Here is a 17267-nt window from a genome sequence, read left to right on the forward strand (position 1 = left end):
TTGTTTGCAGATATTTTATATAGCACTGACATGTCTGTGTTTGCTGAAACTGGCTTTCAGTTTTTCCTTTCTATATTGTCTTTGATCTTGCTCCATGGTTTTGCTAGCTTCCTAAAATGTGTTAGGAAGTAATCCTTCTTGTTTATTCTCTGTAAGAGTTGGTGTAAGATTGAAATTCGCTAATCCTTGAAAGTTTGATTTAAATCTCCTAGTGAACCATCTGGCTTGGTGTTTTCTTTGTGGCAGGATTGTTACCTGTGATTTTTCTAATGTTTATAGAAATATTAAGTTCTATTCCTAAGTCATATTTTTCTAGGGTTGTATCCATTTCATGTAAATCTTCATATTATTGTCATGAAATTTGTATTATTCTCTTACCTGTTTATGTATTAGGGATGCTCCTCTTTAGATTTCTATTCATTTCTATTGTGCTTTCTGGCTTCTTAATTAATCTTCCAAGTGATTTACAAAGAGTTACCTAATGAACCCATTGCTCTTACTTACTACAATTTGATTTTTATTTTGATAAGTTTTTCTTATGTGTTTATTATTTCCTTCTACTTTCTTTGGGTTTATTTTCTGTCCTTTGACTAACTTAAGATGTGTGCTTTGCTTATTCATCTTGAGTCTTCATCTTTTTTCATGTAACACTTAAAGTTATAAATTCCCTTCTAAGTACAATTTTATCTACATCTCACAGGTCTTAGTATGTAGATTTTCTTTATAATAAAGCTCTAAACATTTTTAATATCCATTAAGATGTGCTTATACTTTTTTAATCTTAAAACATGGATTCTTTTAGTTACATTTCTGTTATTAATTTCTAACAATTTCATTGCAGTCAGATAAAGTGATATACTTAATAGAAAGCTTCTGAAATTTGTTGAATTTGGTCAGTTTTTATCAATATTCTGTGTACATTTTAAAAGAATATGTATTCTAGAACTGTTGGGTGTAATGTTCCTTGCATACTTATTGGATCAAACTTGTTCTCTTCAAATCCACTACAAACTCACTGCCATTTTTTTGGTCTGGTTAATTTATCAATTACTGAGATAACTGTTAAAAATCTCCACTTTGATGGTAGAGTGTCAACTGCTTGTACTTCTGCCTCTTTGTGTCTCATTTATTTTATGTTATATGATCATACAGAGCTTGACTTTTTTATCTTCCTGGAAAATTGAATATTTTTAGTCACACATTAAAAATCTTTTATCACTAGCTATATTTCTTGTGTTAAAGTGTGTTTTGTCTTGGGTATTAATAAAACGAAACCAGTTTCCTTTGAATGACATTTGCCTGGTGTCTCTTACCTTACCCTCTGGCTTTCGATCTTTCTGTGCCTTTGTATTAGAGGAGATCTTCATAATTGGCATGGAACTGAATGTTTTATCTACCTTAATATCTTTCTTTTAACTGGAGGGTTTTCCTCATTAGTGTCTATTATGCTGTATTTAAATTCATTTGTACCATTTTATTGTGAGCTTTTGTTCTTTTTATTTTTCTTTCTTGCCTGCTTTTGGATTGAAATTTTTTTCATGTTTTCTTTTCTTTTTCCTTTTTTCCTATTCCATTTTCCCCCTTCTGCTAATTTGGATGTTGTGCTATCTAAGTCTTCTGTTCCAATAGTTAACCATAGCTATTCGTAAAAACATTCTTAAAAGAAATAAACTAATCAGTACCGTTACTCTTTTCACAACCAATACAAGGACTTCAGAATAGCTTGATCTCTCCTGTTTATCCATCAAATTATATCCTATAATTCTAGGTAATTTCAGTTGTACTCCATTACTTATCTAAATTCCACAAATTATACTTTATTTTTATACACTCACTGTTTATTTAAAAATTTACCAACATCTTTGCTTATTCCATCTTCCTACATTACTGACTTGCTCTCTGAAGTACAGCCATCAGAAGGCTCATTAAAAGGTTCTTTTGGTGAAACTCTCATTCTTTCTTTGTCTGAAAATGCATGTATTTTGCCTTCATTCTTTAAAAAAAAATCAATTTGTGGGAGAGAGAATTCTAGGATAACATATTTTCTGTAAATTTATTGAAAATATTATTCCATTGTGTCCTGGGTTCATTTTTGGTCTTGCATGGTCAGCCACCAGCCTAGACTTTTTTTTTTTAAGTAAAATTCTGTCTTTGCTCTTCAGCTAATTTAAATATTTTCTTTTTCATTTTTGGTAATCTGCAGTTTCATACTGAAGTACTTATGCAGGGTTTTTAAAAAATATTAATTTCACCTTGAGTTGGTTGGGCTTCCTTGGTATTATATTCGGTGTCTTTCATTAATTCTAGGAAATTCTCAGTCAGGATCTCCTCAAAGATTGCTTCTTGCCCATTCTCTCTATTAATATCCGTTTGGCCTTCTTATTGCACTTTTAAATATCCCCCATGTCTTTGAACAATTTTCAAAGTTTTCATTTTTTTTTTGTCTTTCTTCACTGCAGTTGAATAACTTCTCCACTTTTTTCAAACAGCAGTCCGATTCTCTCTTTTAGTTTTGTCTGAATCTCCTGTTTAATCCATTCATTGAGCTTTAAATTTTCATTATACTTACCGGTTTAGATCTTATATTGGTTATTTTGCAGTTTTGCTTACTCATTTTAATACCCTCTCATTCTTTGCTCAAATTCATTTTTAAAAATTATTCATTTTTCAAGTTTCAGAATACATTTACTAGATTCGTGGTAAGGAGTCTACCTGCCAATGCAGGAGATGCAAGAGACATGGGTTTGATCCCTGGGTTGAAAAGATACCCTGGAGTAGGAAATGGCAACCCACTTCAGTATTCTTGCCTGGAGAAACCCCATGGCCAGAGGAGACTAGTGGGCTCCAGTCAATAGGGTCGCAAGGAGTCAGTCTATGACTTATTGATTAAACAACAACAAGATCTTAAGATAACTTTTGATTTGTCAATGAATAATGGTTTGTTTCTTCTTGCCAAAGATCAGAGTTAACATAAAAGCCTATGTAAAATTATGTGCTTCTTTCTCCTGTAATTGTCCACTAACATAACATGATGTGATCATTTTTGCATTGCTAGAACACATATTAAAAGCTTCTCTTCATGAAATAATGCCATCATAGGCCATAATTTTCATGTTATCTGCTTCAGTAAGTTTTGTCACTTCTTGAATCCATCAATCAATACGAAGGTCCACATGTTATCTCAGATTCTGGGCATATTTGAAAAGCCACTGAAATTGTTTCCATTCCTGACCCTGAGACAATGCTGAATTTATGCTTGAACTTAAAAGGCAGGTTGGGGCTGGGGTAAGGGTATGGTGACCTGTGGAGAATGTAAGAGTTTATCTAGGCTTCTGAAGGGCAATTCCTAAAGAAATCATTTCTGTACTGACTGATACATTATGCTTAAAAGGAAGAAATTGTTTTTCTTGGTCAATCTAGAATAGATACTGAGAAATAGCAGGAAAAGCACTTGTTCCTGGTACGTGGGTGAGAAACAATAAAGCAATCACCTAAATAAGAACTCTTTTGTCCTTTGACATATCAAATGTCACTATTTATATTATGCACCCGAATTGCAATATCTAAAATCTTCAGAGGTTTAATACAGCCGTTTCTGCTGGTTCCCACTCATGGTGACCTCTTTCCTTGGGCATAATGTAGCTTTCAGTTATAAAATCATGTTCCTTGGAGCTTTGTCCTTTGAGGACTGGATTCTTGCTTCATTCCTCCAGAAAGGATGTTCGTTTTTTAATTAAATCATGAGTCCCATCTAACTTTCACAATAACCAGTGAGAAAGAAGTGATCTTTCTAATCTTACAGATAAAGAATCTGAGGCTCAGAGATATTAAATGACTTGGCCACACATCTAGTAAGTGTCAAAATCAAACCCAAGTATGTATGATCCTATAGGCCATACTATTTATTTTCCACTTTTTAAAAAATAATTTCAGATTCACAAAATAATTTGTAATACATTCGCTGTGAGATTATTTCACTTTGAAATGATTTCACTCTGAAATAATTTCAGACTTAGCAAAAAAGCTGTAAAAGCAGTACAAAGACTTCTTTTTTACCTTCACTCTACTTTCCAAAGATGTTACCTCGGTAACATTCAAGGTAACCATAGTATAGTCATTAACACTAGGAAGTTAGTATTGATGTAGAAGGTGTAACTAGTTTGCAGTTATTCGCATTTCACCAGTTGTCGCAATAATTCTCCTTGTCTCCTGCGTCTCCTCCATCATGGAAGGCTCAGTCTTTGTCCTCTGTGACCTTGACACAACTGAAGAGGGTTGTATCTCATCATCAGGCTATGGAGAGCTTTCCATAATAATAGCTATTATGTTGGGGAAATATAAATTCTTTTGAGGAGTGGAAGGGGAATGGCCGCTCACATTCTGTTTGTTCTCCGTAGCTTGGCCGACCTTGAAGCATTTATTAAAAACCGCGAGAATGGCTTGCTCAAGAAAGTCGAAAAAGGAGATTTCCAAGGACTGGTTGAGATCATGGGGCACCTGATGGCTCTTAAAGAACGACAGAGCAGCACCGATGATATGTTTGAGCCTTTAAAGCAAACGATTGAATTGCTGAAGACCTATGGACAAGAATTGCCGGAAACAGTGTTTGAGCAGCTGGAGGTCAGTGCAAAGTCTATGTTTTCTAATAAAGGAAATAGAGGGAAAGTATGGGGGTTTCAAAGTGAGATGAACACGGTGAAGTCAATGAAAAACAGGGCTTATGAGAACTCAAGATCCATGTTTTGGAAGTAAATGTGTACCACTTTCTTAACACTCACTAAATATGAAACACTTTAACACTGGAGAAATATGCGAAAACTGATGTGGATGAAGTGTGTGTGGTCTTTTTCCAGAGTTAGGGATGAGCCAAATTTTGATTCAGAGAGGGGGAAAAAAAGGAGGTTTGAGGAATGTTATGATGATCTAAGAGGAAATGTGGGGCATCCAAGAAAATAACCAGGCACTGCTGGAAAATACAGAAGAGGGTAAGGCTTCCTGAGGCTTCCTGGGTGACTCAGGAGTAAAGGATCTGCCTGCAGTGCAGGAGATGCAGGTTCACTCCCTGGGTCAGGAAGATCCCCTGGAGGAGGAAATGGCAACTCCCTCCCCCTCCAGTATTCTTGCCTGGAAAAGCCCGTGGAAATAGGAGCCTAGTGGGCTGTAGTCCATGGGCTCTTAAAGAGGCAGACATGACTCGGCAACTAAACAACGACAACTAAGTTTACTGAGGAGAAGTCGAGAGCGAGGAGGATTGTGCTGGGTCAGAAGCAGGTGACCGTCGGGAGAGCGGGCAGCCGGGGAGCCCCGTCAAGGAAGGGGGCCGTTGTAGACAATGGCAAACAGTACTACCACGTTTGTGGGCCAGAGACTAAGATGTCTGAACGTGTCCAGCCTCGGGTCTGACCACGCCAGGTCTCCTTGGCAGGAGCTGCCCGAGAAGTGGAACAACATTAAAAAGACGGCGGTTACCGTGAGGCAGCAGGTGGCCCCCCTGCAGGCAAATGAAGTGACCCTCCTGCGCCAGCGGTGCACGGCCTTCGAGGCGGAGCAGCAGGCCTTCTGGGAGCGATTCCGTAGAGAAGCGCCCTTCAGGTATGGACCCAGGTCGCCACCACGGCCCCCTGTCCTGGAAACGCAGCAGCATCTTAAGTCACGGGTGACCTCCCCATGGAGCCTGTGTATTTTCTTAACAGAAGACTGGTTACTCTTCCTCCCTCCCGTTTAGGTCCGCTGGTTAGACCCGGTGCTCCTGTTTACAGAGTCCTGTTGTGGCCCGTGTGGGATGAACAAAGGCTGTACAAATACTTAAAAAAATATATCTAGAAGCTTCTATGTCTCCAGGTCTATAAAGGGATTGTGTGTGGTAAAATTACTCATCTTTTACTAAACTGTTAGTATTCTGATTTCTCCCAGACTCCTATTCACTGAGGGAATTTGAAAATAATTTGGGGGGACTTACGTAGTGGTCCAGTGGTTAAGACTCCACATTTTCAATGCAAGAGGGGTGGGTTCAATCTGTGATCAGGGAATTAAGATCCCACATGCTGCACAGTGTGGCCAAAAAAAAAAAAAAAGAATTTAAAAATAATTTTGGAAGGCATTTCAGTAGCCTAACGGCAGGATGCAAGGTGACAGATTTACTTTAAGGTGTCCTTTCTCTGCTTAGCAGTTAGTGCTCAGACTGCCCCCTGCTGTGGTCAGGGATCTTTACATAAACAAAGAAGGGGTGGGGTAGACACCGCAACACCATTCACCATTCACGTGGGCCCGCGTGCACACACACAGTCCTTCTTTCAGGGGCTCCCTCCCCTTGTAGGGAAGCCTACGGGGTCTGCTCCTGGTCTGCTGCTCAGCGTCAGACGCTCCAGCCAGGGGCCAGTTCTGGTGGCCCTGTGTCTACTGACAGGCTAGCTGAAGCGGACCCTCTCCCCTCAGTCCAACTCCAGAGTTTGCTTTCTGTTTCCCCAGCTGGGCTTCCTGCTGCATCTCCTCTCTGTAGTTTTGTGTAGACATGCCTGGAAGTCTCCAGACTGAAACACGCCATGTGTAAGGAACCAGGAAGCTTTTTATTTTCAGATTACTTACAGAAATATGACCTTAGGTGATACATGCTAAAGTGACCAATGAAGCAAGGAAAGAAAATCCCACAACTTTATCAGGAGTTAAGGCGACATAATGGTTAAGCACACGGACCCTGGATTTAGCAAGCCCTCTTAGCAAGCCCACTACTCACTTGCTGCATCAGGGAAGTCACTTACTCCAGGGCTGTCACTCCGTGCTGTGTGTCGTCATCTGTAAAGTGGGGGTATTAATAGTATCCACCTCGGAAGGCTGTTGATAGGATTAAGTAACACATCTTCACAAGCTTTTAGCACAAGACCCAGCACCCTGGTAACCAGCCATCTTGGTTTACCTGGCCCTGTTTTTGGTTTTGGCACCAAAAGTCATACATCTAGGGAAGCCCCTCTGTGTCAGGCAGACTGAGACCCTTGGTCATCCTACCTGGCACACAGTAAGGGCCTAACTCTTTTTATTATTCATCATCAAACATATATGAAGCAGCTGGTCTCCAAAGCATACTTGGGGCTAGACAGAATGAGATGAGTGTGTCAAGAGACAGGGAAAGGGACTTCTCTGGCGGTCCAGTGGTTAAGACTCCATGCTTCCAGTGCAGGGAGCATGGGTTTGATCCCTGGTCAGGGGACTAAGATCCCACATGCTTTGCAGCCAAAAAAAATTTTTAAATTAAAAAAAAAAATGAAATACAGAACTTGAAAAGCCTCATACAGATTTATTTTTAAAAAAGAAGACAAGAGAAAGGAAAAATGCATAAACTGTATTTAGGCTAAATGTACAACATACCACTCTAAAGCATTAAAACCACCTGGGAGATTTTAAAACTTCCACTGTCCAGCCTCTCCTGCAGACCAACTAAATCAGACACTGGGGATTAGACCGGGCATCAGTAGTTTTTAATGTTCCCTAGGTGACTCTGATGTGCAGCCAAGTTAGAGACAGCCACCCTAAGGGAAGAAACTGGGCCCCTTTTAAGCAATCACACCAGGGCGCATAACTCCAGATGACTCTGCATCCCTTTAGATTCACAGCAGTCCACAACCTTTTTGGCACCGGGGACTGATTTCTTGGAAGACAGTTTTTCCGCAGACCGGAGCTGGGGAGAATGGTTTCGGGATGGTTCAAGCACATTACCTGTATTACTTTATTTCCAATCTAATGCCATCAGTGACCTGATAAGAGGTACTAGTCCCCAGTCCGGATGTTGGGGACCCCTGCTTTTAGAATAAGCACCTTGGGAGCTTTGCCCTTGTTCCGAAGAAGCATCTATTGTGCAAAAACATTTGTGGAACTCCTTTGGGGACTATTCCTTCCAATTCTGAAGCACATCCCTTTGACTCTCCTTTGGATGTGCAATTGAGCACAGGATCAAAGCTGGTAAGGCAGGCGGGATGTGAAGCTGGGTATTTCTGGGCAGTGCTGACAGTATCCACACTAGGGCAGCAGCCGTGAAGGTAATGACACTGATATCTTTACATCATCTGTCTCTTTTTTAAAAAATTTCAAGAAAGGAATTCCAAATATGTGTGGTGAGATATCTTTCCAAACAGGCTCCCAAGACTGCCTGAACAGAGCAGCACTCTTTTTGCTGCTGTGTTTCTGTGTGTCTGTCGGAAACCTTGATCTCCCCTTCCTAGTTATATCACACTTGTGTATTGATCAGCTCTTGTTTTTTTTTAATGTGATAGCTGCTTTGGTTTTTCTTTCTTTGCATTTGTATCTGTCTGCTGGCTATGAGGATATTACTACCCTTAACCGAGTCTTTCAAATTCACATTTTTTTTTAAATTGGAGGACAGTTGTGTTACAATATTGTGTTGGCTTCTGCCATACAACAGCATGAATCAGCCCCAAGTACACATATGGCCCCTTCCTCCTGAACCTTCCCCCACCCCCAACCCCATCCTACCCTCTAGATTGTCACAGAGCACTGAGTTGAGCTCCGGGTGCTGTACAGCAGCTCCCCACTGGCTATCTATATTATACATGGTGATGTATGTACGTCAGTGCTACTCTCTCAGGTCATCCCACCCTCTCCTTCCCCTGCTGTGTCCAAAGTCTGTTCTGTATGTCTGCATCCCTACTCCTGCCCTGCCAATAGGTTAGTGAGTACCATTTTTTCTAGATTCCGTTTATATGTGTTAATATACAAAATTTGTTTTTCTCTTTCTGACTTCCATCACTCTGTATAACAGACTCTAGGTTTATCCACCTCACTAGAATTGATTCAAATACATTCATTTTTATGGCTCAGTAATATTCCATTATATATCTGTGTGTATATATATATGCCACAATATCTTTATCCATTCATCTGCTGATGGACATCTAGGTTGCTTCCATGTCCTGGCTATTGTAAATGGTGCTGCTATGAATATTGGGATACATGTGTCTTTTTTAATTATGGTCGTTTGTTTTTCTGGTATTGAGCTGCATAAGCTGCTTGTATACCAAATTCACATCTGTTAATTTAACATGCAGATGAATCTTTGCAAGAGACTTCTTTGAAAAGAACTGCTCAGAGCAGTGCAGAAAGTCAAACATGACTGCAATCTTGATGTATTCCTCTTCTTGTCAAGAAGACTATCAAGACTAGAGCAGAATCATGGATTTATTACTGAGGGCAATCTTTGTGGGTGTCAACACATGGGTTTACTTCTTAAGTTTCGTGTGCACGAATGTGTGTGTTTAAAGTGTTTTAGATGTGTGTGGCAAATGAGTTCTGGTTCCTTTGCCTTCAGATCACTCACAAAATTCTAAAATGCATCTTGCTGAAGGCAGGTCTCACTTCCTGATTAGATTACAGGAGAAACTCACGTTGATCTTGTCTTTGGGAAGAAAAGGAGAGTGTGGGTCTTTATGGGTACAGGATGAAGTCAGGTCCCTAGGGGTGAAGTTCTTTCTCCGTGTTTAAGTTGAGTTTTTCTTCCTCCTTCTATTCTTAACTTGAAGCTATGTCAGCATATTCCTAGCTGAGCTCTCTCAGTAATCACCTAGATCACTGTAGCCAGATTCAAGCACTTCTCACGACTCTTGAAATTGGAGACTCATTCTCCACGGTTGAGTGACAGGGATGCTCCAGGCTTCTAGCAACTCTCTTGTTCAGGCTCCCTGGCTTTAAGAAATGGTACCATGTCATCCAGTTGGCATACCCATATCAAGACCAGGATAATCCAGGTCTTGATAAAAGAATTTGCTCCCACTGAGCTCCAGCTCATTGGAGACCATCAGTGTTTCTAGCTGGCCAGTCCCCAGATTCTATGAATGGTGGGAAGGACTGTCTTGAAGACACTCTCCCATTGGGTGCTGCATGACAAGCAGCAAATCAAGGCTTTCCAGACAGTGTAGCAAATGTGCCTTCATCTTGCTCTTGAAGGGTCTCCTGTCCCTTCAAAAGCTGAAGGAAAGGGCAGTATTAATCACTGAATCTCTCAGGGATGTATCAGTATCCTCAGACACATCATTAATTCAATTTGACTCTGTTCTTGCAGTTGATCTGACTCACTCACATGGTTCAGGCTTCCACAGAGCAGAAGAGGTGTGTTCTCAGCATGAAGTCAGCAAAAAATAACATGTGCTAGGATATTCGGATAATATGGATTCCCTTATCTCAAGGACTGACAGACTCAGGGTCAGTTTCAAAAATGAGTAACTGAGGACTTCCCTGGTAGTTCAGTGCATAAGACTCTGTGCTTCCAAGGCAGGGGATGCAGGTTCCGTCCCTGGATGAGGAACTAGGATCCCACATGCTGGAAGGTGCAGGCAAAAAGAAATTAATAATAAGACATGTCCATTGGGCCCAACTTTGATGCCCACTGGGAAGGCAGTTCACAAACTCCACAGAAGCTGGTGCTTCAGCCAATGGGCAAAGGAGAATTAGCCATTTGGAAAAAGAGAAGTGGAAGTGATGGTATTCCAGGCAAGGGAAGCAGAACATGGAGAGAGACAGGGGGATGAAAACATAACACACAGCTGGAGGACTGCACATGTGTGTGAGTGGAACGCAGGATGCGGGAGGTGAGGAGGGAGAGGTCCAGATGACCAGGCTTAGACCATGAATGAGCACTGCGGAGTCCAGGCCTGAGAACAGCGTCATGTAGACACTACTCTTGTGACTGCAGAGAACCAAGCGGATCAAGGTAGACTCAAGGCAGGGGCTCCATGGCGATGGGGGGCAGAGTGATTGCAACAACCCAGGTGAGAAGCAGGAGGCCTGAACTGAAGCCATTGCAGTGAGCATGGAGAGAGGAGGATGGATGTGAGGGACCCTCAGGAGGGAGAATCAGGAGGATTTAGTGAATAATGGGAGCTGGAAGAATCGTCACTCAGTGGTGTCCGACTCTTTGCAACCCCATGGACTGTGACCTGTCAGGCTCTTATGTCTATGGGATTCTCCAGGCAAGAATACTGGAGTGGGTAGCCATTCCCTTCTCCAGGGGTTCTTCCCAATGCAGGGATCAAACCTGGGTCTCTTGCATTGCAGATTCTTTTACTGTCTGATCCACCAGGGACAGATCCAAGCGTAATTCTCTGTCTTCTGTCTGAACCAGTAAGTGAAAGGGCGTATGTTTTGCTGCCCCTAAGATGGGACCATGGGATGGGAAAGGTCACCAGGTCAGAAGGAACAGGCTGAGTTACAATACGCTTAGGGTTTCAAGCACAGGTGTGTCACTGCTCCTTATATGTGCAGTTAGGGGCCCGAGGTTGATGGTTTGCCAGCTGCTCACATCCCAAGAAATCATTTAAGTCACTTATTCCTTTCTGTCTGTGCCCACATCTAGGGCAGGCCCAAATCCTCTTTTCCAAGATCACACTCATGAGCACCCTATTTCCATTTCTCTTAATTATAGCTTTGCTCATCCAGACTTTCTAGGCATTTCTCTTTTAGATTAAAATACTTGTGCATTATTATTTCAATTTCAAAGACTAACTCCACCCTTTTCCCTCCTATTACTTTCTTGTTCTCACATTGTATTGTTCCCCCAGGCTTTGGAGAAGTGCTTCAAGTTTATTAGGTGCATTAATCAGGTCTGTGAATATCCTGACAGTTTGCACCAGAGCTTTGAAATGGGAAGCGGGCTATTTGCTCCCCTGTCTGGAGGTTCCTTTCACTACTTAGGTCAAATTAACTTTTATATGCGCTCAGCTATAGGGAATGAATGTCAGCAGATTCAAACCATAAACAAAAATTATGCCACAGGGCAAATGAAGTTTGGAATAGGTTTGACAAATGATCACCTCTTACAAATATTTGAGGATCCAATATTGATTCAAGGATGTTCGTAGGCACTGTGGAAAGAAACATTAGGAAGATCATTTATTATCTTCTGTGCCTACCCCCCAACACTCTGATAACTCCTGTCTTACCTACTATTTCTGAACCATACTCTGTTAATAAATTAAACAGAATGTGGGCTCTTAGAATCTGTCTGATATATACTAACACCAAGAAGCCAAGTTCACTTTCCACATTCACTCTAGTCAAGATAAAAGGTAGAACCAACACGTTCCAACAATTAGTCTTCGAAAGAATGTGCGGAAGGAACCTTCATGCTGGGTAACCTTTTCTGATGGCTCACTTGCCGTGAGGATGTTACCTTCCTTTCCTTCTAATTCTTTCTCCACTGCTCTCATAGAGGAGAAAGCTCCTTGGCTATACAGACAGAGGGTCCTCTTCAACTCTGAGAACTCCAGGCCCTTCTGAAGCCCTCGCTGGCTGGACAACAGTGAAGACACACGATGGTATTCAGTCTTAAGATGAAAATCCACCACCAGAGCATGCCAGCCAAAACTATTTAGATTGAACAAGCAGGAATCAAACATAGCAAGCATCAAAGTTAATCTGACACTAATTTAATGGTATGCATAACTGTTATTGTGTTGCATGGCAATTAGGCTTAAGTGGTGAGCAGTTCAGGTAAATGACTTTAATTAGGATTACTTTCCATCCGTCAAGTCAAATATTTCCAGAGACAGTTGAGAGAAGAGGCAGTTCAAGGAAAGGTTCTTGCATGTCATCATCTTCCCACCAAACAACACACACACACACTCACACACACACTCACACACACACAATTGCAAGAAATGGCCAATTCTCTAGTCATTGCTTTTCCCTCTCAACTTCTTTATATTGGACTCCACAATTCCTTATTCTACTTTTAGAGAAAGATGGTGTTCACACTTAAGTCATGGTATCCCCAATATCTGGGGCTTCTCAGGTGGCACTAGTGGTAAAGAACCTGCCTGCCAATGCAGGTGATAAAAGAGATGCAGTTTCGATCCCTTGGTTGGGAAGATCCCCTGGAGGAGGGCATGGCAACCCACTCCAGTATTCTTGCCTGGAGAATCCCATGGACCGAGGAGCCTGGCTGGCTACAGTCCATGGGGTTGTGTGGAGTCAGGCACAACTGAAGTGTCTTAGCATGCACATATGCATCCCCAATATCTAGCTACCCCTCAAGCACACAGAAACAGGAAGACCTGAGACTGGTGATGGGAAGAAAGGAGGGAGGCTAGGGAAAAAAAACAAGAGGCTCCTTGAAGGTTGTTCTGGGTGCTCCTGACCCACATGGGAACCTGTGAATGAGCAGTTCCTACATCAGAGAAGAGGTTCTGCCAGAAATGTGGGTTGAAGGGGCCAGAACATAAAGGGGGTTCATGGGGTGAGGACCAGGAGCAGCAGTGGGAGTCCTGAACATGGGGAAAAGAAGAGGAAAGATGAACTTGAACGTAAAGTTTGATGTAGTGTTTACAGGAGTCAAGTGCAGAGCCAGAGGTCACTGCAGGACACAAGAGGAGACGAGGCCACTTGAAGGAGGAACTTGAGAGACGTGGGGCCTGACAGGAAGCACACAGTTCGGGAAAGCCATGCAGCGCAGGCCTGTGGTCAGGACTTTGTGCTCCTGCTTCAGGGTCCCTCTCAGTGGTTGTCCCACCCAGAGGCACTGCTTCCTGAAGGTGATGCAGGCCGTTAGCGTGAACCTCACCACAGAGAAGGAAGCCAGCCCAGGGAATCTGAAAAATGCTGGTACCTGCTATTTACAATAGCCAGGACATGGAAGCAACCTAGACATCCATCACCAGATGAATGGATAAAGAAGCTATGGTACATATAAGTGTTAGTCACTCAGTCATGTCTGACTCTTTGTGAACCCACGGACTGTAGCCTGCCAGGCTCTTCTATCCATGGAATTCTCCAGGCAAGAATACTGGAGTGGGTAGCCGTTCCCTTCTCCAGGGGATCTTCCTGACCCAGGGATCAAACCCATGCCTCTTTGCAGGCATGATTCTTCACCACCTGAGTCCCCAGGGAAGCCCCAATGGAATAATACTCAGCCATAAAAAGGAATGCATTTGAATCAGTTCTGGTGAGGTCAGTGAACATAGACCTTGTTATACAAAGTGGAATAAGTCAGAAAGAGAAAAACAGATATTGTATATCAACGCATATATATGGAATCTAGGAAAATGGTGCTGATGAACCTATTTGCAAGGCAGGAATAGAGACTCAGACAGAGAGAATAGATTGATGGACACAGCCAGGGAAGGAGAGGGTGGGATGAACTGAGGGAGTAGCATTGAAATACATACATTAACTGTGTGTAAAACAGATGCCTCCTGGTGTGACCTTTGCCTTCACAGCCTCTGCAGTAACAGGACGATGCTCTTTTGTGTCAAGTGGGCTGGACACCAACAAGTGAAACAGAGTCTAAAGGGGGCTCAAACCAAGGGTTATTCCCCCACTGGACCTAGGGAGGTGAGGAGTATTTTTATTACCCTCTCGGATGTAGAGGGCTTCTCTGATGGTTCAGTGGGTAAAGGATTTGCCTGCAATGCAGGAGACACGGGAGATGCAGGTTCAGTCCCTGATTCCCTGGAGTAGGAAAGGGCAACCCACTCTAGTATTCTTGCCTGAAAAATCCCATCGACAGAGGAGCCTGGTGGGCTGCAGTCCAAAGCGTTGCAAAGCCTCGGACACGACTGAGCACACATGGGTGTAGAATACATCCAGACAGGACGTTCCTCTTGAGTCCTCCTTCCTCCTGCTGGTTACGCTCATCCCGCTCCGACCTACCTGCCTATCTTTCCTGCGCAAGCTTTGCTGAAAGTCCCTGCTCTTTGCTAAAATACTGAGGATTTAAAGATTTGAGCTGCTGTGGCTCTGGTGATTCTAGGAGATGGTCCCTGAGTTCTCCACTGATAAAGGGGAAACATTCTGTCTTGTCTTGCAGGTTTGATAGCATTGACCCTCACCAGACGCTGGATGCCTGGCACTTGGAGACCCAGCAGATGGAGTCCACCATGGCCTCCATTTCCGCGTCCGCCAGCTTGTTTGAAGTCACCGTCCCTGACTATAAGCAGCTGCGGCAGTGCAGGAAGGAGGCGTGCCGGCTGAAGGAGCTCTGGGACACGATTGGGTTGGTGACCTCCAGCATTCATGCCTGGGAGGCCACCAGGTGGAAGGATATCGACGTGGAGGCCATGGACTTGGAGTGCAAAAGGTTTGCCAGGAACATCCGGAACCTCGACAAGGAGGTCAGGGCCTGGGAGGCCTTCACAGGCCTGGAGAGCACCGTGCTGGACACCCTGACCTCCCTGAGGGCCGTGGCCGAGCTGCAGAACCCGGCCATCCGGGAGCGGCACTGGAGGCAGCTGATGCAGGCCACGGGCGTGACCTTCACCATGGATGAGGGCACCACCCTGGCCCACCTCCTGCAGCTGCAGCTGCACCACTTTGAGGACGAGGTCCGGGGCATTGTGGACAGAGCTGTGAAAGAGCTGAGCATGGAGAAGGTGCTGAAGGAGCTGCAGACCACCTGGGCTGGCATGGAATTCCAGTACGAGCCCCACCCACGGACCTGTGTGCCCCTGCTGCAGTCCGACGAGGACCTCATCGAGGTTCTGGAGGATAACCAGGTCCAGCTTCAGAACCTGATGGTGTCCAAGCACATTGCCTTCTTCCTGGAGGACGTGTCGGGCTGGCAGAAGAAGCTGTCCACCGCCGATGCCGTCATCTCCATCTGGTATGACGTGCAGCGCACATGGTCTCACCTAGAAAGCATATTCATCGGATCTGAAGATATCCGGGCTCAGCTGCCCCAGGTACCTGCTACAGAAACCCTGCTCCCTCTGTTCCCAACTCCCAGTCAAGGGACAGTCCCCCAGCCCCTGCATCCTCTACACCATTCCTTATCTGCCTCCCTGCCTTGGCTTCACCCAGGGGCATCTCCAACAATCATAAACCTTTCAAAACATCAAAAGCCAGGCATAGGAAAAGAGAGAAGGTAAAACGCCTGCCAGTCAGCTTGTTCTTGGGCTTCCCTGGTGGCTCAGTGGTAAAGAACCCGCCAGCCAAAGCAGGAGTCCCAGGAGACCTGGCTTCAATCCCTGGGTTGGGAAGATCCCCTGGAGGAGGAAATGGCAACCCACTCCAGTATTCTCACCTGGGAAATCCCATGGACAGAGAAGACTGGTGGGCTACAGTCCATGGGGTCTCAGAGTGGGACTCGACTTAGCAACTAAACAACAACAAACAGTTTGTTCTTAGATGGGTAGGAAAAAGAAAGGAGAACCTGGTTTAAAAAACAAAAGAAGTGTACCAGAGAAAGGAGGTCAGAAACAGGAGCTGCTCTTGTGTTGCTCTACACGTAATGACGGTGCGGGTACCAACTGGGAAGCCAGCATCATTTCCAGGCAAGCTGAGTTCCTGCTCTGCAGCAAGTATTCTGTAAACCTCCGGCCTGTGCCAGCAGGCTCAAACACTAGTCTTCAGCTAAGTGCTAAATGAGGAATTTCTCTAAGATATGCATTCTTCTCATTACTACCGTTCTAATTTGTTTGCCCCTTCTAATTGTCCTAATTAACGTATCCCCTCTCTCAGTGGACTCTAATTCATTTTAAAAAAGATGTTTGCAGACTTATTCCGTATCCCACTCCAGTATTCTGGCCTGGAAAATCCCATGGACAGAGGAGCCTGATGGGCTACAGTCCATGGGGTCGCAAAGAGTCAGACATGACTGAGCGAATAACGCTTCTATATCCCTCAGCACAGTGAGTTCTTTGCTTGCAAATTAGTTTGATTCCAAAATGTCACATGTTATCCAGACCTTGTTTCAGAGTTAAAGCACATTCTATCAAATCATTTTTCCAGCTCATCCCACAAAAACACATTTAGTATAATGATACAGATTAAAGTTTGTACATCTGCAATGAAAAATAACAAAATAATTCCACTAAAGCTACTGTCATGAAACAAAATCAAATAAGCCAGATTTTATTCGTCTCCAATGCTAATGATTGAAGAAGGGCAGGTTTGATGAGAAGCAGGGGAGAATGTAGGTGGAGACTTTTGCAGGCATTTTAAAAGAGGCATTTGAGAATTTACAATAAAAAATAATAAATAATTCATATCATTAACTCCTCAGGTTTATGTGTAAAATGTGTAAATACATTTGTCTTCTTTGTAGTGACAATATGGTAACATAGACAACTCTGAAATACAACAAATCATCATGTTACACCCTAACTAGTAAATATTTTCATTCACTATGAATATTTTCCACCTTTTGTTCACATATATACATGTTTTTACACAATTGCTCTCAGGGTAATTACAATTTTCCAGTCAGTTCTTTGCATTTCAAACATTTATGTCAGATATTTCTGATGTGTGTGCATGCTCAGTCCCTCAGT

The 17267-nt window shown here is 43.2% G+C and overlaps 1 protein-coding gene across 2 annotated transcripts in view; it reads left to right on the plus strand.

Moving 5' to 3' along the window:
* DNAH9 (dynein axonemal heavy chain 9) overlaps nucleotides 1-17267 on the plus strand; it is a 285309-nt gene that overhangs the window by 64277 nt on the left and 203765 nt on the right. For both annotated transcript variants that reach the window (XM_027516812.1, XM_027516811.1), the window contains exons 18-20: nucleotides 4398-4620; nucleotides 5426-5592; nucleotides 14807-15677. In XM_027516812.1, coding sequence (XP_027372613.1) covers nucleotides 4398-4620; nucleotides 5426-5592; nucleotides 14807-15677 — 1261 coding nt within the window. The remainder of the gene's footprint in view (nucleotides 1-4397; nucleotides 4621-5425; nucleotides 5593-14806; nucleotides 15678-17267) is intronic.

This window comes from Bos indicus x Bos taurus, chromosome 19 (assembly GCF_003369695.1).
Source record: "Bos indicus x Bos taurus breed Angus x Brahman F1 hybrid chromosome 19, Bos_hybrid_MaternalHap_v2.0, whole genome shotgun sequence".
Classification (NCBI taxonomy): Eukaryota; Metazoa; Chordata; class Mammalia; order Artiodactyla; family Bovidae; genus Bos; species Bos indicus x Bos taurus.